Genomic DNA, 22,534 nt, shown 5'->3' on the forward strand with positions numbered 1-22,534 from the left:
AAAATGTTTATTGGCCTCTTTTCCCCTTTATACACAAATTTTAGACTCCTAACGGTGCCCTTTTCTTTCAAAATAATACACCTTATTAAATCATGCACCAGATATCTCTTTGAGTCTCAAAAGCAAAGCCCTTTGATCGTCAGTACCTAAACTTGAGGTGAAACCATTTTGTGAGCACTTGAGAAATTTTCTACATTGCCCTGTTCTTTCTTACCTTCCTCCTTTCTTTTCATTTTCATGGTTTTTATCTCTAATTTCTTGTTTCTTACCTCATTGAGCACCTAGAAAGACCTTGTAGGATTAGCCTGTCAGTCACCGTTTGCACACATGGCCCACCCAGCATACCAATGTGCCATTTCTTTGGACAAAACAGCTTTCCTTGTTGAACAGTGTTCTACCGTCTCCTCCAGCAAGTATCTTCCTCTCAGAAGCGTGGATGTATGTTGGGATTACAGCAAATTTAAATGAGTGTGAGTAAGAGTTACGTTTGAAAACTGTGTTTCCCCGTGAAGAGTGGTTTTCTTGTTATTTAGAGAACCACTCCTTTTATCCCTAGGCCAGAGATCGAGGAATAGCCTCAGTTGCATATGTACTGAGGTGCAGAGCTACTGATCTGTTCTCATTTGCACTGCCAAAACCTTCAGACCCGACTTGATGGAGCCGTTCAGAGAATCTTTGTCTCTTGTTTCAGAATTTGGCTTTCAAGGACCTGCAGTGGCAAAGACCCAGGAGGCAGGATTTCTGAATAGTGTGTCCCTGAAATTCTTGGCATAGAAAAAACAATAAAGTGAACATGAGATTCTTAATTTTAACACCACGAATAAAACTGGTACTACTGTCCAGTTTTAGTCTGGGAGTTAAAAGCATTGTAAATTGATTTTTATGCTGTCATTGTTGCCACCCGTGTTCTCTACCACTGTATCTGCTTCCCTCCCCCCATCACCTGTTAATGCACTTTGGAGTTAGTGGACATAGCTTACATCTACCATGTGCAGTAAACACTTCCTGTGCAAAGGTGCTGGAAACAACATCTGTCATTACATCAAAGAAGGGGTTACTGCCAAGTGCACCTGGAAGGTTTCTAATAATGAGATAGTTTTAAGTGAGTTTATAATGAAAAGAAATCTGTGTGAAATCTATGAACCTTTTTCTAAGAAAATTGTGTGCTCATTTTCTTCCTTGTACATCCTTATTACATAAACATTGTTTATACATACATTTATACAGTCATTTCTGTATGGGAGAAGTTTGAGAATACATTTCTGGCTGTGAAAAAAGTACCTTTTTGGTGCTGTGCTGGAGAAGCACCATTATAAAGCGTTGCTATGGTGTTGAATTATGTCTCTTTGAGGGGAAAAGTCCTCTGGTGAATGTAGTGTTTGTTGACTCTGAACCAGTATGAGAATTTCTGATTGAGAGTCTAGAAAAGTTATAATAAACTCATTATACGTTTTAAAAAGAGAAGAACTGCCCTTCAGAATATGAATCCAAATGCAGAAAAGTGTTTCGCGAACAAGAACAATACTCAGTAGATTTTCAAATTGATGGAGCTTTCCAATGGAAACTAATTTGTTCCAGCATTGAAGTGAGCATAATTAACAGAGACTTTCTTTCTTAGGCCGATGAACCACCAAAAACCATGCCAACATTGTAACTGTAAGCAGTGAAAACCAATATTTATGAGGGGGATTGTGCAAGAGTTTGTGTGACAGATGGACATTTTATCACTGTTGATGTTTGGAATTCCCTTGAAAAGTAATGCAATATCTTGTTATTTATGAATGAATGAACAAATGATTGTGCTTTGCCGACTGAGTTTTCTTTAAAAAGTGGTGTACTAAATTAATCTTTTTCTCTGCTTAGCCTCTGTTACTTTGTGTTAGGTAGCCTCATATATTCTGATACAAAATCTAAAAAAAAATCATAATTGTGTTTTTATTACAGATACAGATCCACGGGTTTTAGAAAAACAAGAATTACAGCAGCCAACCTATGTTGCCCTGAGTTACATAAATAGGTAAGCCATTTTCAGAATTTATAACAAACTTATATCTGCTGCTTATTGACTTTTTAAACAAATCTTTTTTAACAGAGTGGTATAATGTTTTCAGTCTTAAAATATTTGCATGAAACTATTTAAAAGCAACCTGTATATGGAATGCTCTTGTTTCTTTGTTAGGGAGAAGTCGAATTGTAATGCTCTGTGCATATGCTGCAAACATGACTGATTTATAAGCTCATTTTGGAAGTATTTTATATGCAGAGTTAGAATATGCTCTTTTGACTTCATAGGGCAGTTTGGGAGATTAATGGATTTATGTTCGAGTGAACATTTTAAATCCTGAGGTGAAGAAGTACTTTATGAATTCAAAACATTGTTGTAATATCAGAATATAATAAATTGAAATAATTTAATATCAGAAAGTTATTTAGTAGCAGCTCATCTTTTAGTAAAAACATTCTCAACAACTGACCCCAACTGTAGAGTAACTTGAGTTTTTACTTAAACTGAACATGTGAGCCCAACTTCAGAGCACCATTTCAAACTTGATATATCAGGTCTAAAAGAGGACTTAGTGTTTCAGCCAACTCAAATAATTAAGGAGACAGTAATATTTGGAGAGAAACTGAAATCAACTTAGGTTAAGAAAACACACAGTCCCAAAGCAAAAAAGACAAAGTAAAAGCAAAACTAGTTTTTAATGAGAATGAGAAACTCTCTGCTCATAATTCAGGGAATGAATTTCTATTGATAGAAATTTATATTCTTTTTATAGAAGGTGAGGAGTGTTTTTAGTCTCTTGATACCAGAGCTGAGGTTCAGGGTCTGAAGTGGAAAGCTGGGAATGAATTATCTGTGCTGTTTCATTTGAGTGCCTTTTTAGAAAACTTACTTGATTCTTGCCCAGATAGTGCTGTGAATTAGAGACACCTGTTGTTCAGTTTCAGGTTCTTCTATGAAACATGTTTTTAAAAGGATTTATTGACGTAAACATCTATTTACATACCTCCCTTGGATTTCTTGCTTATCAGCCTTCCCAAGAAGTGAGATGGAATATCTCCAGTTTTTCATTACCAATAATATTTGACATGTGTTAAATAGAATGCCTTCAAAATTACATCAAATGAAAATAAAGACATACACTTTTCTGGGTTTCTTACAGAGCCAGTATTGTTTTCTGTAATTAGCAAGGGTTTTGAAATTTTTTAATTATATATTGAAGTTATATGAATTAATATAACTAGTAATATTGGCCTACTAATATTGGAGAATAGGATGAACAGGCATATAGATTAATTATGGTATTGAATAGGACTTCTAATAGTGTGGCTGTCACTTTGGGTAAAATATGTCACCTATGTATATACAAATTTGTGTAATACTAAGCTGTATTCTAATAAGAATCTATGAAATTTTCACCTTCATTATTTGTATTTATATTGTCAGCCATGTTGGACAGCAGGTAGCTGCTAATTATATAGGAGTTTTTTTTGTGTACTTTAAGTTCTAGGGTACATGTGCACAACGTGCAGGTTTGTTACCTATGTATACATGTGCCATGTTGGTGTGCTGCACCCATTAACTGGTCATTTACATTAGGTATATCTCCTAATACTATCCCTCCCACCTCCCCCCACCCCGCGACAGGCCCCAGTGTGTGATGTTCCCCACCCTGTGTCCAAGTGTTCTCATTGTTCAGTTCCCACCTATGAGTGAGAACATGTGGTGTTTGGTTTTCTGTCCTTGGAATAGTTTGTTCAGAATGATGGTTTCCAGCTTCATCCATGTCCCTACAAAGGACATGAACTCATCCTTTTTTATGGCTGCATAGTATTCCATGGTGTATATGTGCCACATTTTCTTAATCCAGTCTATCATTGATGGACATTTGGGTTGGTTCCAAGTCTTTGCTATTGTGAATAGTGCTGCAATAAACATGCATGTGCATGTGTCTTTATACCAGCATGATTTATAATCCTTCGGGTATATGCCCAGTAATAAGATGGCTGGGTCACATGGTATTTCTAGTTCTAGATCCTTGAGGAATCACCACACTGTCTTCCACAATGGTTGAACTAGTTTACAGTCCCACCAACCGTGTAAAAGTGTTCCTATTTCTTCACATCCTCTCCAGCACCTGTTGTTTCCTGACTTTTTGATGATTGCCATTCTAACTGGTGTGAGATGGTACCTCATTGTGGTTTTGATTTGCATTTCTCTGATGGCCAGTGATGATGAGCATTTTTTCATGTGTCTGTTGGCTGCATAAATGTCTTCTTTTGAGAAGTGTCTGTTCATATCCTTCACCCACTTTTTGATGGGGTTGTTTGATTTTTTTTCTTGTAAATTTGTTTAAGTTCTGTATAGATTCTGGATATTAGCCCTTTGTCAGATGGGTAGATTGTAAAAATTTTCTCCCATTCTGTAGGTTGCCTGTTTACTCTGATGGTAGTTTCTTTTGCTGTGCAGAAGCTCTTTAGTTTAATTAGATCCCCTTTGTCAATTTTGGCTTTTGTTGCCATTGCTTTTGGTGTTTTAGTCATGAAGTCCTTGTCCATGCCTATGGCCTGAATGGTATTGCCTAGGTTTCCTCCTAGGGTTTTTATGGTTTTAGGTCTAACATTTAAGTCTTTAATCCATCTTGAATTAATTTTTGTATAAGGTATAAGGAAGGGATCCAGTTTCAACTTTCTACATATGGCTAGCCAGTTTTCCCAGCACCATTTATTAAGTAGGGAATCCTTTCCCCATTTCTTGTTTTTGTCAGATTTGTCAAAGATCAGATGGTTGTAGATGTGTGGTATTATTTGCGAGGGCTCTGTTCTGTTCCATTGATCTATATCTCTGTTTTGGTACCAGTACCATGCTGTTTTGGTTACTGTAGCCTTGTAGTATAGTTTGAAGTCAGGTAGCATGATGCCTCCAGCTTTGTTCTTTTGGCTTAGGATTGACTTGGTGATGCGGGCTCTTTTTTGGTTCCATATGAACTTTAAAGTAGTTTTTTCCAGTTCTGTGAAGAAAGTCATTGGTAGCTTGATGAGGATGGCATTGAATCTATAAATTACTTTGGGCAGTATGGCCATTTTCACAATATTGATTCTTCCTATCCATGAGCATGGAATGTTCTTCCATTTGTTTGTGTCCTCTTTTATTTCATTGAGCTGCGGTTTGTAGTGCTCCTTGAAGAGGTCCTTCACATCCCTTGTAAGTTGGATTCCTAATTATTTTATTCTCTTTGAAGCAATTGTGAATGGGAATTCACTCATGATTTGGCTGTCTGTTATTGGTGTATAGGAATGCTTGTAATTTTTGCACATTGATTTTGTATCCTGAGACTTTGCTGAAGTTGCTTATCAGCTTAAGGAGATTTTGGGCTGAGATGATGGGGTTTTCTAAATATACAATCATGTCATCTGCAAACAGGGACAATTTGACTTCCTCTTTTCCTAATTGAATACCCTTTATTTATTTCTCTTGCCTGATTGCCCTGGCCAGAACTTCCAACACTATATTGAATAGGAGTGGTGAGAGAGGGCATCCCTGTCTTGTGCCAGTTTTCAAAGGGAATGCTTCCAGTGTTTACCCATTCAGTATGATATTGGCTGTGGGTTTGTCATAAATAGCTCTTATTATTTTGAGATATGTCCCATCAATACCTACTTTATTGAGAGTTTTTAGCATAAAGGGCTGTTAAATTTTGTCAAAGGCCTTTTCTGCATCTATTGAGATAATCGTGTGGTTTTTGTCTTTGGTTCTGTTTATATGATGGATTACGTTTATTGATTTGCATATGTTGAACCAGCCTTGCATCCCAGGGAATGAAGCCAACTTGATGGTGGTGGATAAGCTTTTTGATGTGCTGCTGGATTCGGTTTGCCAGTATTTTATTGAGGATTTTTGCATCGATGTTCATCAGGGATATTGGTCTAAAATTATCTTTTTTTGTTGTGCCTCAGCCAGGCTTTGGTATCAGGATGATGCTGGCCTCATAAAATGAATTAGGGAGGATTCCCTCTTTTTCTATTGATTGGAATAGTTTCAGAAGGAATGGTACCAGTTCCTATTTGTACCTCTGGTAGAATTCAGCTGTGAATCCGTCTGGTCCTGAACTTTTTTTGGTTGGTAGACTATTAATTATTGCCTCAATTTCAGAACCTGTTATTGGTCTATTCAGAGATTCAGCTTCTTCCTGGTTTAGTCTTGGGAGGGTGTATATGTCCAGGAATTTATCCATTTCTTCTAGGTTTTCTAGTTTATTTGCATAGAGGTGTTTATAGTATTCTCTGATGGTAGTTTGTATTTCTGTGGGCTCGGTGGTGATATTACCTTTATCATTTTGTATTGCATCTATTTGATTCTGTCTTTTCTTCTTTATTAGTCTTGCTAGCAGTCTATCAATTTTGTTGATCTTTTCAAAAAACCAGCTCCTGGATTCATTGATTTTTTTGAAGGGTTTTTTGTGTCTCTATCTTCTTCAGTTCTGCTCTGATCTTAGTTATTTCTTGCCTTCTGCTAGCTTTTGAATGTGTTTGCTCTTGCTTCTCTAGTTCTTTTCATTGTGATGTTAGGGTGTCAATTTTAGATCTTTCCTGCTTTCTCTTGTGCATTTAGTGCTATGAATTTCCCTGTACACACTGCTTTTAATGTGTCCCAGAGATTCTGGTATGTTGTGTCTTTGTTCTCGTTGGTTTCAAAGAACATCATTATTTCTGCCTTCGTTTTGTTATGTACCCAGTAGTCATTCAGGAGCAGGTTGTTCAGTTTCCATGTAGTTGAGCGGTTTTGAGTGAGTTTCTTAATTCTGAGTTCTAGTTTGAGTGAGTTTCTTAATCCTGAGTTCTGTGGTCTGAGAGACAGTTTGTTATAATTTCTGATCTTTTACATTTGCTGAAGATTGCTTTACTTCCAACTATGTGGTCAATTTTGGAATTAGTGCGATGTGATGCCGAGAAGAATGTATATTCTGTTGATTTTGGGTGGAGAGTTCTGTAGATATCTGTTAGGTCTGCTTGGTGCAGAGCTGAGTTCAATTCCTGGATATCCTTGTTAACTTTCTGTCTCATTGATCTGTCTAATGTTGACAGTGGGGTGTTAAAGTCTCCCGTTATTATTGTGTGGGAGTCTAAGTCTCTTTGTAGGTCTCTAAGGACTTGCTTTATGAATCTGGATAATCCTGTATTGGGTACATATATATTTAGGACAGTTAGCTCTTCTTGTTGAATTGATCCCTTTACCATTATGTAATGGCCTTCTTTGTCTCTTTTGATCTTTGTTGGCTTAAAGTCTGTTTTATCAGAGACTAGGATTGCAACCCCTGCTTTTTTTTTGTTTTCCATTTGCTTGGTAGATCTTCCTCCATCCCTTTATTTGGAGCCTATGTGTGTCTCTGCACGTGAGATGGGTCTCCTGAATACAGCACACTGATGGGTCTTGACTTTTAATCCAATTTGCCAGTCTGTGTCTTTTAATTGGAGCATTTAGCCCATTTACATTTAAGGTTAATATTGTTATGTGTGAATCTGATCCTGCATTATGATGTTAGCTGGTTATTTTGCTTGTTAGTTGATGCAGTTTCTTCCTAGCTGTGATGGTCTTTACAATTTGGCATGTTTTTGCAGTGGCTGGTACCGGTTGTTCCTTTCCATGTTTAGTGCTTCCTTCAGGAGCTCTTGTAAGGCAGGCCTGGTGGTGATAAAATCTCTCAGCATTTGTTTGTCTGTAAAGGATTTTATTTCTCCTTCACTTATGAAGCTTAGTTTGGCTGGATATGAAATTCTGGGTTGAAAATCCTGTTCTTTAAGAATGTTGAATATTGACCCCCACCATCTTCTGGCTTGTAGAGTTTCTGCCGAGAGATCTGCTGTTAGTCTGATGGGCTTCCCTTTGTGGGTAACCTGACCTTTCTCTCTGGCTGCCCTTAATATTTTTTCCTTCATTTCAACTTTGGTGAATCTGACAATTAAGTCTTGGAGTTGCTCTTCTCGAGGAGTATCTTTGTGGTGTTCTCTGTATTTCCTGAATTTGAATGTTGGCCTCCCTTGCTAGTTGGGGGAAGTTCTCCTGGATAATATCCTGCAGAGTGTTTTCCAACTTGGTTCCATTCTCCCCGTCACTTTCAGGTACACCAATCAGACGTAGATTTGGTCTTTTCACATAGTCCCATATTTCTTGGAGGTTTTGGTTTGTTTCTTTTTACTCTTTTTTCTCTAAACTTCTCTTCTTGCTTCATTTCATTCATTTGATCTTGAATCACTGATACCCTTTGTTCCAGTTGATCGAATCAGCTACTGAAGCTTGTGCATTCGTCACGTAGTTCTCGTGCCATGGTTTTCAGCTCCATCAGGTCATTTAAGGCTTTGTCTACACTATTTATTCTAGTTAGCCATTCGTCTAATCTTTTTTCAAGGTTTTTAGCTTCTTTGCAATGGGTTCGAACATCCTCCTTTAGCTCGGGGAAGTTTGTTATTACTGGTCGTCTGAAGCCTCCTTCTCTCAACTCGTCAAAGTCATTCTCCGTCCAGCTTTGTTCCATTGCTGGCAAGGAGCTGCGTTCCTTTAGAGGAGAAGAGGCGCTCTGATTTTTAGAATTTCAGCTTTTCTGCTCTGGTTTCTCCCCATCTTTGTGGTTTTATCTACCTTTGGTCTTTGATGATGGTGACGTACAGATGGGGTTTTGGTGTGGATGTCCTTTCTGTTTGTTAGTTTTCCTTCTAACAGTCAGGACCCTCACCTGCAGGTCTGTTGGAGCTTGCTGGAGGTCCACTCCAGACCCTGTTTGCCTGGGTATCACCAGTGGAGGCTGCAGAACAGCAAATATTGCAGGACGGCAGATGTTGCTGCCTGATCCTTCTTCTGGAAGCTGCGTCTCAGAGGTGTATGAGGTGTCACTTGGCCCCTACTGGGAGGTGTCTCCCAGTTAGGATACTCGGGGGTCAGGGACCCACTTGAGGAGGCAGTGTGTCTATTCTCAGATCTCAAACTCCGTGCTGGGAGAACCACTACTCTCTTCAAAGCTGTCAGACAGGGACGTTTAAGTCTGCAGAAGTTTTTGTTGTCTTTTATTCAGCTATGCCCTGTTCCCAGAGTTGGAGTCTACAGAGGCAGGCAGGCCTCCTTGAGCTGCGGTGGTCTCCACCCAGTTCGAGCTTCCTAGCTGTTTTGTTTACCTGCTCAAGCCTCAGCAATGACAGACGCCCCTCCCCCAGCCTCGCTGCCACCTTGTTGTTCCATCTCAGACTGCTGTGCTAGCAGTGAGCGAGGCTCCGTGAGCGTGGGACCCTCTGAGCCAGGCGCGGGATATAATCTCCTGGTGTGCCGTTTGCTAAGGCTGTTGGAAAAGTGCAGTATTAGTGTGGGAGTGTCCCAATTTTCCAGGTACCATCTGTCACAGCATCCCTTTGCTAGGAAAGGGAGTTCCCTGACCCCTTGTGCTTCCTGGGTCCGGTGATGCCCCGCCCTGCTCCATGGGCTGCACCCACTGTCTGGCAAGCCCCAGAAAGATGAACCCAGTACCTCAGTTGGAAATGCAGAAATGACCCGTGTTCTGCATCGCTTACACTGGGAGCTGCAGACTGGAGCAGTTCCTATTCGGCCATCTTGGAACCTCCTCTATATAGGAGTTATAGTCACTAAAGTAACAAATATTTTGCCAAGCATGGTTTGGGACTACAAAAGAAGTCAAAGAATAGGGATGGGGCCACATACAAAAACCACCAGAGAACTTGAATCAAGTGCAGTGGTTTGGCATAAACTGTCAGTAGAATGTGCTGGAATTCTAGAGTCGGGGCATGATCAGTGGGTGTGAAATTTCTTGGATAAGTCATCTCAGAGAAAGTGAGTAATTTTTAAAATAACATTTTATTACAGCCGTCTATAGGCATTATAGAAAATTAGAAAATATAGTCAGACAAAAATATAAAAACAAATTAAAACATCACATTCCCACCACCCAGATACCACTGCTACTAAAACTTTAACTCATATTTTTCAGATCATTTTATAAAAATACATATATAATTTTTTAATCAAGAGCTGTACATACTACTTCATAATCTACTCTTTAGTCATTCATCTCTACTTTTCCATTTCGCTAAATTTAAATCTTATCTAATACCCAGATTTCTAATCTAATATTCAGATTTCTCCAGGTGGTCTAAACATGTTCTTTATAGCTGGTTGGTCTAGTCTAGCATCCCAGTTCAGAGAATCACAGTCCCTTTTATTGACAATAACTTGTTGAAGAGATAGGCTTGTTGTCCCATAGAATGTTTCTACCTTCTGGATTTTCTCTTGGTTGTTTCCTCTAGATGTCATTTGTTGGGTTCCTCTGTCTTCTATATTTACTGTAAATTAGAAGTTAGATCTGGAGAAGATGGGTCTTGAACTGGGCACCTCATTATAATTACAAACCTGAGAAAATAGGGAATTTGACAGATCAAATCCTAGCTGGGAGAGAAGTAGACATGTATAGTGGATCAGTAAGTTTACCAATGATTTTTAAGTGAAGAGAAAGATTGAGTGGAAGGTTGCCCAAGTTACTAATACCTCCACTCATACAGGATGTCTAGTGCCACTTTCAGAGCATAAAGTTACCACACAGTAGGAACTTTGGATATGTATTTTTAGGAACATAGCAAACGAAAGAGAGGGCCAAGCAACAGACAACTACTAGCCTGGCCATAGTGGAAAGATAACTAAAAGGAGTCTTGGGGACCTTTGATAAGAGAAAGGAAGCATGCAGTATCAAAATTCAGATGAAGTCAGTATGCATTCAAGATGATAGTAATAAGGGTTAAGTCATGTGAAAGAAAATCGGCTTGACAGCAGTAGGCTAAATATGACAGAAGATGGTGCTTTTTTAAAAAAAATGATGTTTATACAAATAAGAGATTTTTATTTCCTCTCAGGGGAAATAAACTCTAATTTTCCTGAGCAGTGAAGACCGGAAAAGAATGACAATTTTTCTGCTCAAATATCTGTTTAAACATGATAGACATTTGAGCATCTCAAAATTGAGATGAAACTTTCTTTGGCAATAACATTGACTAATCAATCAACAGAGGGTTAGGTTCCTTAAAATGGAGCTAGCTTTTTGGATTATAAAAAAAAAGAAGAAAACAGTTAAGTAAAAATTGTTGCCTTTATATACCTATTTAAAATTACTCTACACTCTTGAACATAATATGTTGAACATAATAGATATTTACAGGTAGGAAAAAAAACCTATGATTTTCTTAAAAGTGGGCTTTTTAATGACTTAATGGACATCAACTAGATTTTGGATTTTGCGTCCAATCTGCTGCAATGCTATGTGTCGTACAGCCTCTAGAAAACCCCACAGTATACCTGTGAAAACATGAGAATGAAAAAGGCAAATGATAGTACACAGTGGGGCATTGGGTTCAAACCTGCACCATTAGGCTCTAGGCTCTAGCCACTGTGTAGCTTGACCTGTTGGGATATCAGAGAGTTAAAAGTTAAGCATTAGAGGATAGAAAAGTAAGAGGAGAATTTGAAAAAGTATCTAATATTGGAAAAATAGGGTAGGACACCTGGGCAGAGGGAACAGACATAAAAATAAGAATAATTGCCATGTCCTAGATAATTAGAGGTTAGCAATCCAATAAGATGAAACAGTAGGAGACTGAAGAAGCTAGAAACTCTATGAGAGAGGTAACCAGTAATTCCTATATGATAGATGGCTACCACCGAATTAGGTTGACTGTGCAAGGCAAACCCTAGCATAACAGGCTTCAGCTGTAATGGATAAGGACACCATAGCCTCTCCAATCAATAGGAAAGAAAGGGCATAGCACCCAGGAAATTATCCTCCATTGTGACTCACCAATGAGGCAGGGGATAGGGGAGAGACAGAGGATAGGGGAGCTGCAGGGCAAAGGCAGGTGAGTCTCCATAAAAAGGTTACTGAGAAGCATGGGGCTGTCCCTGGGTATTTCCTTCAGATTATTGTCAGAGTAGTTCAGGTAGCTTAGTAATAACTTGTGGCTTCCCAGAAATGGATAACTGACATAACTTAAAGATATGATCCTAGGCACAGTGGCTCACACCTGTAATCTCAACTATTTGGGAGGCTGAGATGAGAGAATTGCTTGAGCCCAGGAGTTCAAGGCTACAGTTAGCTATGATGGCGCCACTGCACTCCAGCCTGGGTGATAGAACAAGACTCTGTGTCTAAAGAAAAAAAAAATGATAGTATACCTGGCCACAGCTGTTAATTATACTGTATTTTCTGCAAAATATGCTTTTATTAAAATAACATAAATTGGAGTTTCCAAATTAACTTTAACTTAAAAATATATGTATAGCATTTAGTATAAGATGTAAAGAATTGTCATGCCTAGGCACAAATTGGCACCTTTTTATACTCGATTCTTTTCATTTACTACTTAACAAAAATATACTATGTTCTTATAACTTAGTTACAGATCTACCCTCATTCTCTTTGTAGGACTCCCTGCACTACTTGGTGCAGTAATGGTAGGCTTGACCTCTAAAAATGGTTTTTATTTAACCTAGTATTTGCTGTTGACATTAGATAGCAAATTCTAAAATCTGTTTCATAGAACAGTAATTCCAAGGGATATTCACCAGTTTCACATGCACTCATTCTCACACTGTCCCTCTCTCTCTCTCCCCCACCTTTCTCCCCCCAAAACACACACACACATACACACCCCCACACTCTCATGCCCTCACACACTTACTCACAATAGGATACGGTGGTCTTTATGTTTGGGAAATTTTGAGTTAAATAAAATGGTTTTCTTTACCGTAAGATTTATCAGATCCTCTGCTATGCTGATACGCATTTTAAGTCTCCAAGAGGAGTAATATAATTCTCATATGTACCTGATTCCAGAGCACTTTTTCTTGAAGCATCTGATGGGAGTCGTGTTGTGTATATAGTTTGAGGTAATTGTAATATCACTGGAGTAATATCACTTCCACCTACTTCCTCAACTTCCCCAAGGAACCCTGAAGCCTTTTATTCAGAATGGCTTTTTGTTCTTTTTCTGATACAAAAGTCAGAATACTCTTTTTACTCATCATTGTCTGGGAAAAACAAGGACAAAATTTTGCCCTAATGGTCTAACTCAATCAAATTCTCCTCTTGTGCCTCTTTTAGTGATGTTCCCAACTACTTCTCATAACCTGCTCAGTCACCAAGCTGTTTTTTGCTCAGAAACTATCACTGTTTTTCCCACATTTCCAGTTTATTTCTCCTCTCTTTGAGAAGTAGAACAATGTAGTGGTTAAGAGTATAGGAGCAGGAGTCAGACTGTTTAGGTTCGAATCCTGTCTGTGCCTCCAGAACAGTGTCTGTCATATATAAGACTCTCAATAAGTATTTATTGAATGAATAAATGAATTTATGAAAGAATAAGAATGAATGATCTAAGAACTCTAGGGACACTTTCATGTGAAACCAGGAGCTGTTACTGCCTATTTGCAATGAGAGAGCTATGTGGAATGTTATTGCAACTTTTATTCAACATTCATATGGCATGCAGCATAAAAATATTTAAATAATTAAATTGCCATCGTGATTTCTGTCACCATAAACAACTGGACAAATGTACAACATAATGGTTTTCAGGCTCTAGACAATAAGTAGTGCAAGACCATGATCCCTGAGAGAAAGGAAGCTTAGGAGGCGAGCCCCATGATCACCTACCTGGCCCTCACTGTCTGAGGACAATGTCCTTACTGCAGTGGAGTAAGTTAGAGTCCAGGCAGAGCACAGCAGCTTCGCTGAACTGAGGAGGCAGAGGTCAGAGTCAGCACAACTAAAGTTGCTGAAATCTGCCTGTGTGTATATGTGTGTGGAGGGAAGGGGGATGCAAGTGAAGATGAGGGATCTGTGAAGTCTTTCCAAAAATCTATATCAGGATCCTCCATGAGTCCATGGCTGAGGGTGGGTTGCTCATGTTCAGGGTAAGACTGTGAGTCTTATCAAAGAGTGGCTGCCACAAGGGTGAGACTAGAACAGAGAAACCATGTTTGCACTCCAGCCCAGCCAGTATAGAAACAATTTATGGACACCTAGTCATTCAACTAAGATACCAGAAAGACTTCAAATTAGAAATAAGGACTTTGCTCTAGGGTATGACTTGCTCTAAAAGCACCCCAATGATCCCTAAAACCAAACCCACATAAGATTGTCAGAGGAGACAGAATTTGGAGTTCTGACAAGTTAAAGGGTCTTGGGAAATGTTTTGGGCTTTTAAGAGATGTATTCTAATAAAGTGTAAGTCTAGACCTATACAAGTTCAACATGATCAGCATGAAATTGAACTGCCTGCTAGGACAAAACTCAGTATCTTCATAGGAATGGATCAGATATCACAATGTCTAATATATAATTAAAAATTACTAGACATGAAAGAAGTAGGAAAATCTTCCCTTAGACAAAACAAGCAGTCAATAGAGATCTTTCCTGAGATAGCCCATATGTTGGATTTAAGAGACAGTGACTTCAGAGTAGCCATTATAAACATGTTCAGGGATTTAAAGTAAAAATGTATGGAATGAGAGGTTGTTTTGAATGAAAATAAAATCAGTCTGGATGCTTTTTTTCCTCCTTCTACCAGAATGTGAGCTGCTTAATGAAAGCTTTCTTCCTCTTTCCCACATTTCTTCCCACTCCAAAACCTCACCTAATCCTCCAAACTCTCATTCTTGCTGTTTCAGTTGGACTCATTTTTGCCAGATTTTAGTCAGCCATAGCCTCATAAAAAATGCTATAATTAGCTGAGTGTGTACTGGCCTTCTATTTTTTTAATACAAACAAGCCTGAAGCATTTGATGTTTTTTAAATCTAAAAGCGGTGACTTTTTTTTTTTTTCATGAAACCACCTGTTTATGGTCTTCTGAGAGCAGTCATATTTATTACAGTACAAGGCATGCCTTCCTATTTTCCTCCCTTGTCTACTAGAACTAAGGTTCTGCTGTGTGCCCCAGCCCCAGACTGAAGTTTGTGGCCTAATACATGCCATAATAAACATGTTGCATGCTCTTAGGTCTCAATCACCAGGCATTGTACTACCATTTTCTTAGCCTATATTTTTATGGACATCAGTTGAAACAAAGCTGAGATGGCTGCCTGCCGGATTTTCCTTGTAATATCTGTAACTTGATTTGGTGTGCTCATTGTGTTCCAGAAAGACCATATATTCTTTTTTTTTTTTTTGAGACAGAGTCTGGCTCCGTTGCCCAGGCTGGAGTGCAGTGGCACGTCTCGGCTCACTGCAAGCTCCGCCGCCCGGGTTCACGCCATTTTCCTGCCTCAGCCTCCCGAGTAGCTGGTACTACAGGCACACATCACCATGCCCGGCTAATTTTTTTTGTACTTTTAGTAGAGACGGGGTTTCACCGCGTTAGCCAGGATGATCTCGATCTCCTGACCTCGTGATCCGCCCGCCTTGGCCTCCCAAAGTGCTGGGATTACAGGCGTGAGCCACCACACCCAGCCCAGAAAGACCATATATTCTTGAGGGACACTGGGAAGCTGGAAGGACAACCCTTATGTGACATTTTGGCTTGCTCCAACGGAATTAGTTTGCATTGCTCACACAAAACACTTGGTAGGAGAGGTGAGTCTTGTCACAGTTGGATGATATGATTCATTTGTTAGGAACTGTGCCTCCAGTAGTCTACAGTTCATTCTTAGGACACTGTGTTTTAAACAGGTTGCTTATACATTTGAAATCACATCAAACCATTTTTTAAAATCTTTATGTCCAGTCCTCAGTATTTATGACTAATCTTCTTTTTATGCATCTTTGAGCCCAATTCAAAGCTGCTTTATAATTTTTCAAAATTTTTAAACTTATCACAGGTCAGTAGAAATTCAGTGATAAAGAAACTCTCTAGAAATAGACTTGGATTTCCTATTTCTTTTTTATGTAGAAAGCCATTTCCTGGACTTTGTCATAAGCAAGAGCTGCTGTACTTTCATTATCTCAAACTGTGAAGTTGACCTATTGACCAGAGGCTCCAGTGCTTCCCCTGCTGTGTCCTCTCCTGGGTGTCACATTTGCCTTGAGACCTCTAGGTTCTTAGCCCGTCCTTCCTTGACATGTGATATAGCTTAGATGTCTACTCCAAATCTCACGTTGAGATGTAATCCCCAGTGTTGGAGGTGGAGCCTGGTGGGAGGTGATTGGATCATGGGGGTGGATTTCTCATGACTGATTTAGCACTATCCCCTTGGTGCTGTCCTTGAGATCGTGAGTTCTCACAGGATCTGGTTGTTTAAAAGCATGTGGTACATCCCCCTCCTCTTGCTCCTGCTCTTAACATGTGACACGCCTGCTCCCACTTTGCCTCGACCCTTGAATAAAAGCTCCCTGGCCTGGCACGGTGACTCACGCCTGTAATCCCAGCACTTTGGGAGGCCGAGGCAGGTGAATCACGAGGTCAGGAGATCGAGACCATCCTGGCTAACATGGTGAAACCCCATCTCTACTAAAAATACCAAAAACTTAGCCAGGCATGGTGGCACATGCCTGTAGTCCCAGCTACTCAGGAGGCTGAGGCAGGAGAATGGCTTGAACCTGGGAGGCGGAGGTTGCACAGAGCCCAGATCGTGCCACTGCACTCCCGCCTGGGGACAGAGCGAGACTCCATCTCAAAAAAAAAAAAAAAAAAAAAAAAAACACAGAAGCCAAGCAGATATTGGCACCATACTTATACAGCCTGCAGAACTGTGAGCCAGTTAAACCTCTTTTCTTTTCTTTATAAATTACCCAGTCTCAGGTATTCCTTCATAGCTTCAGAAGAACAGCCAAACACAACTTGCCTTCACCCAGTTGCTAAATTCAACTTTGACTTGTCCCCATGACCTTGCCCACTCATCATCTCCAGTCCTCAGCCTCAGATAAACCTAATATGTGCCTCTCTACTTAGTGGCCGTGGAGAATTGCTACATAAAAGTATATAGCGGGATGATTTGTCCCACTTCAAATGCAATCTTTCCAACCTCGGCTGGACCCTCAAGATTGACCTGTAACATTCTAGGTCAAAACCTTGCTAAACTTACTGCAGTTCAGTTTGAACTGTTTCGCACTGTACTCAAGTTCCTTAAGGAAGTCTCCATCCCCTCGTCAGCAGATGCTCTCAGTGCTGAAATTCTTTCTTCCTTTGTGCCCATTAGTTTGTTCTGTCCTGGTTCTTCTACTTCTTTGCCATAAAAGCGGTGGCCTCTCCCTAAGTTTTGTCCCTAGCGTTTTGCTTTTCTATCTGTATTTGTTCCATGCCTTGACCTTGGCTGTTAACCAATGTGAAGAGGACCCTAGTCCCGTGCTTCCTTCAGCCCCCATTTTTAACCACCCCACTACCTGTGGGTTTGGGAATCTTCAGTACAGGCTCAGCTCATCTAGTGCCAGGCCCGTTATTTTATATCCTTCTCCAGAAAACCTCCTCTTTTTTTGATTCATATTATGTTTAATGGCACCCACCCATTCATTAGTCTAGGAAGCTTGGAATTAATTATATTCCAACCATCTCATTTCCTCACCCCTGTTTCCAAATAATCAGGCACCAAATGTATTACCTTTGCATCCTCATCGCCTCTTGAATGCTTCCCCTGCTCTTGTCCTTACTTGAAGCTCTAACTTCCTGTTTGGGATTGTCCCAAGAATTCACCGATCTCCCTGCCTGCCTCCATTCTCTCCACTGAAACCTTGTCCACCAGCTGCCATCACAAGAGCTGTGGAAAGCATCAGTCTGTTAGTGCCATGAATGAAAACCTTCCATTGTTTTGCCCTCGGCTTGCAGCATCCTCCTTCTTTTCTCCACTTCTTTCTGGCTGTGATGATCCTGTTCTTCAAGATGGACATTTAACACTATTTTACAAAGATTCCCCAATCACTGAGAATAAATTGTTTAAATATTTATTAAGTTCCTTTTTCAAAATCATACACCCTCTACCGGGCATGGTGGCTGACACCTGTAATCCCAGCACTTCGGGAAGCCAAGGCAGGAGGATCGCTTGAGCCCAGGAGTTCAAGGCAAGCCTTGGCAACAAAGCAAGACCCCATCTCTACAAAAAAATTTTTAAATTAGCTGGGCATGGGGGCATGAGCCTGTAGTCCCAGCTGCTCAAGACGCTGAGGGAGGAGGATCACCAGAGCCCAGAAGGTCAAGATTGCAATGAGCTATAATTGCACTCTAGCCTGGGTAACAGAGTGAGACCCTGTCTCGGAAAATAATAATAAATATATACACACACACACACACTCCAGCCTGGGTGACAAAGTGAGACCTCCATCTCCTAAAAAGTTAAAATTTAAAAAATCATAACATTAACACATTTGGATATGACTGTTGAATAATATAAATTTTAAAATTGTGTACAAATATATTTAAGATTAATAGCTTCTCTCCTCTCTCCCTAACACCCCACCCTGCCCCACCCCACATTAACAAATGTTGACGTTGTGGCGGGTATTCTCCATATATGGAGAGAGAGAGAGAGAGATATATATATAGCTCTAATTGGTTGTGACATTTTTTAAATAAAATTGAGAGCCTAAAATAAACATCATATATTACGTGTGTGTGTGTGTATATATACACACACATATACATATATATGCATAAAATATATATATTGCATACATATATATCTATATATCTATATATCTATATACACACATATATCTGTATATCTATATATCTATATATTGCATACATATACATATATACATATATGCATATATGTGTATACATATATACGTATATGCATATATGTGTATACATATATACGTATATGTATATGTGTGTATATATATATCATTCCCCCCACACACTTATCTTTTGTTTTTCATGTAACATCCTTCCAGGTCAATAGAGATAGATCTAAGTCATTCTTTTTAACAGCAATGCAAAATACTGTGATATGGATATATAATGATCTATTTCACTATTAAGTGGTGGATATCCCAGTTGTTTCCAGGCTTGCTTGCATGTGTTTGTTTTTCACCACTAACGATAATCCTGCAATGTGGATTAATTCTTATTTATTCTACAGACCTATATTTCTTTGCTTGTGTTTTTATTTTAGCAGGAGCTAAGTCATATCACCTCCTTCATCTGCCAAAGGCTTCCTGTCACACTTGAAATAAAAGTGAAACTTATCATGGCCAACATGGCTTCTGTGACCAGGCATCCCCTCAATTCTCCGGCTTCACCTCTTACCCCCATCCTCCTTCCCCTAAAAGAGTTGCGGTTCCTGCCCCTTGAGCACACCCAGCTCAGGCCTGCTCCAAGGCTCTTGTCCTTGTCCTTGTTGGCCCTTCTACTGGGATGCTCTCCCTCCAATCAGAGCTTTACACAGTTCATGTCCTCCCCTTCTTTTAGTCTCTGGTCAGATGTCATTTGCACAGCAGGGCTTCCCTGTTCATCCCTCCTGTTCATCCCTCTCTGTGCCCTTACTCTTCTCTTGTGTTCTTCATAGTGCTTATTACTGCTTGAAATCACAGTTTATGTAATTGTCTTATTGAGTACCTGTCTTCCCCTAATGAATGTGGGCTCCATGGGAGCAGAGACTTTGTCCATCTTGGTCATTACTGCATCCTCAGCTTCTAGAACACTGTTACACAGTAGGTAGTACACTGTTACACAGTAGTAGCTCAATAAATGTATTTGGGATAAATGCATGAGTAACAAGTTTACAGTTTTACATGTGTGTATATTGCATTGCCCTCCCATCATGTCTTACTAATCTTTCTATTTCCCTATCTTTTCACACCTGATTGTATAGCAAGTACTTTGCACATGGTATGAAATTAAATCATAAAGTGGCGAATTAAACACAAGAGATGACCTTGGAAATTTCCCTTCCACCCCCACCATACACATTTACAAAATGACTCAAGGCACTACACCTTTCTTATTTCATTTGGAAATTCAGATTGCTGGCAGTAGTCTACTTGATTTATCGTTTTCCCCTTATGTGCAGCACCTCGGAGTTAATTAAGAAGGCCATGAATCTTCCCTCTGTAGCTCTAGTGCATTCCCATTTGTAGAATAGTCTCATATTGCTGAGACTGTTGATTTGGGACTCAAGTTGAAACATTACTTAATTTTCTCACATTGAGGTTCATTATGCTGAGCCTAAAGACTAGTCCTGTCTTTGAAGGCTCTCTCACTGGCAAGCTTTAAAATAGCTCTGTGTTCCCAGTTTCTAAATTACTTGTTCTCATTTCCTCCCCTGTGGCCAAGACCTTGCCCGTTGGCTCAAAGCAGTGTAGCTAAGTCAGCGGCATATCCCCTGTAAGGCGCCCCCATCCTCAGCCAGCGTGGACTCATCCCCAGAGCTCTCCCGTCTGGCCTGTGCAGAGGTTGTCTCCAGTGATAGCACTTTGAACTTAGAAGGAAAGGACATCCACATAACCATATTATCACAAACAACACCCAGAGCCATCCAGCAAATGAAGACAGTCAAGTCTTCGTTGACTTAAATCCTTGAAATACCAAAAATAAATTGTATTGAAATTAGGAAGAATGAAAGGCATAAGATAGAAATTAATTCCCTTCTCTCATTGTTTTCAATGCATACTGGCTTCTTTTGAATGCCTACTATGTGTGGGGCACTAGGCGGTGTGCTTCTCTGTCATCTAGAATCTTCACGGTGACTGTGCATCATAGCTCTTAGCTCTCTTTGACACCTAAAGAAATGGATTCCCAGGAAGGTTGTGGGAGCCCTTTGGCGAACTCGTGAAGCCTGTGGACTGCTTCCCAAAATAGTGTTTTGGAATTAACTAAAACTAGTTAAAGTAAACTAAGATTCATAAACTAAAATATGTAAGATTCCAAAGAAAACCAGTTACATTAAAATGCTGTTGTCAAAATAGTAAAATTACAAATTTGTGATACACTAATGTGTGCTTCTTTAATAAAGCCTTAAATAAGGAAGCTTAGGCACTGGGTTAGTAGCTTCCATAATTTCAATTAGTAATGAGTACAAATAATATTTTGAGATATCTGCTACAATCGTACTGTGATATCAAAATATCTGACATCTACAGGTACAAAGTCATACGTAGATACTGTAAAAATACTGTGACTCATTCCATATACTCATAATTGAAAGAAATGCTACATTTCAGTTACAGGCTAGTTGAAAGTAATGACGTAAGTTTTTTGGGTTTGTTTTTTTTTTTGTCCAGGTTCACAGATCTCTTAAATTCTCCCCATGACCCCTTTGGGTCCACAGACCTCAGGTTAAGAATGCCTGAGTAAGATGTCATCAGAATTCTAAGTAGTCAAGCTTTTAGAAGTGGGTTCTTACCGCAATTTATGTGATTCCAAAGTTTTGTTTTTTCTTGGATATCATAGAACCTCTCCATACTAATACCTTGCTTTCTGTAAGATCTTTTATATATCATACACTTCATCACACTGCCCTGTGTGGTAAGTCATAGCAGAAGCAGTAATGAAAACCAAAATGTATATAACCCTTTCTATTTTACAAAGAACTTGCGCAGATACTTCCAGGTGTCTAGTTTATTACAAAGTCGTTTGCTCACATGAGCCATGATTCTACTTTAAAAGATTGCTCTTACTACTATTTTTTTACAAGGATCAGAGAAATTCAGTGACTTGCCCAAGTTTACACAGCTAATAAATGGCAGACAAGGTTTGAACTCCGAGATCTTTCTATTGTGCATCCCTGTTTTTATCATTATTCTGGATTGCTCAGATACAAAGGTAAAAAGATGCTAGATGATTTCTTGCCATGCCGCACGGAATCAAGGCATGGCCAAGGCAAGGCCTGTGTCTCCTAATCTCCAACTCCATTGTCTTGCCTCATACACATTGCCTCTAAAAGCCTGCAGCTCAGAATTTACACGAGTTCTTTAACCAGACATGCAGACTGTGTGGAATTACCAGACTTGAATAATTGAAGTGCTAGCTTGTATTTTATGTCATTGTCTCCAGTTGCAAATAAATCCCCTTACTTGTTATTTTGTTTTTTCATTCCACCCTAAGCAGGTGGTAATTTAGTCTCTGGTCATTGCACTCGTGTCAGTCTTGTCCCAGGAGCTTTTTTCCCTGGCTTGATATGAGTTAGTGCATTTTCCTTGACAGACAATTCACTCTGCACTGTTGCTAAGGCCATAAACGTGATGTTCAACAAGCAGAAGGATTCGCAGAGAAGCCCTCCAAGCAGCTTCCACCTTCCGTGACCACTGAAATTTCCCTGCAGATTTAGGTGACAACATGGCCCTGTGTAATTTACAGTTGGTAGGGCCGGCATACAATCAGTCCTTGCCAACGTCCTCTCTCCCCTAATGAGATATCATTCAGCATGCCAAGACCAGAAATGGGATCTGGCTTTTGGAATTGTCCCTGCCTTCTTGGTGATGTCTGCGTGCATCTCTTCTTGATGATGCCAGACTTGGCTGACTTACTCTTTCATTTCAAATTGAGAGAGCTTAGCAATAGTCAATAGTTGTGTCTCTCAGAAATCACAGTATCACCTTGGCAAATTGTGAGTTGTCCAAG

General features: G+C 39.7%; 1 protein-coding gene across 3 annotated transcripts in view; it reads left to right on the plus strand.

Annotated features, from left to right (window-relative positions):
* Positions 1-22,534, plus strand: part of JAZF1 (JAZF zinc finger 1) — a 354,117-nt gene that overhangs the window by 193,097 nt on the left and 138,486 nt on the right. For all 3 annotated transcript variants that reach the window (NM_001131604.1, XM_054558858.2, XM_063725473.1), the window contains 1 exon segment: positions 1,945-2,017. In NM_001131604.1, coding sequence (NP_001125076.1) covers positions 1,945-2,017 — 73 coding nt within the window.

The sequence above is a fragment of the Pongo abelii genome, chromosome 6 (assembly GCF_028885655.2).
Source record: "Pongo abelii isolate AG06213 chromosome 6, NHGRI_mPonAbe1-v2.0_pri, whole genome shotgun sequence".
Lineage (NCBI taxonomy): Eukaryota > Metazoa > Chordata > Mammalia > Primates > Hominidae > Pongo > Pongo abelii.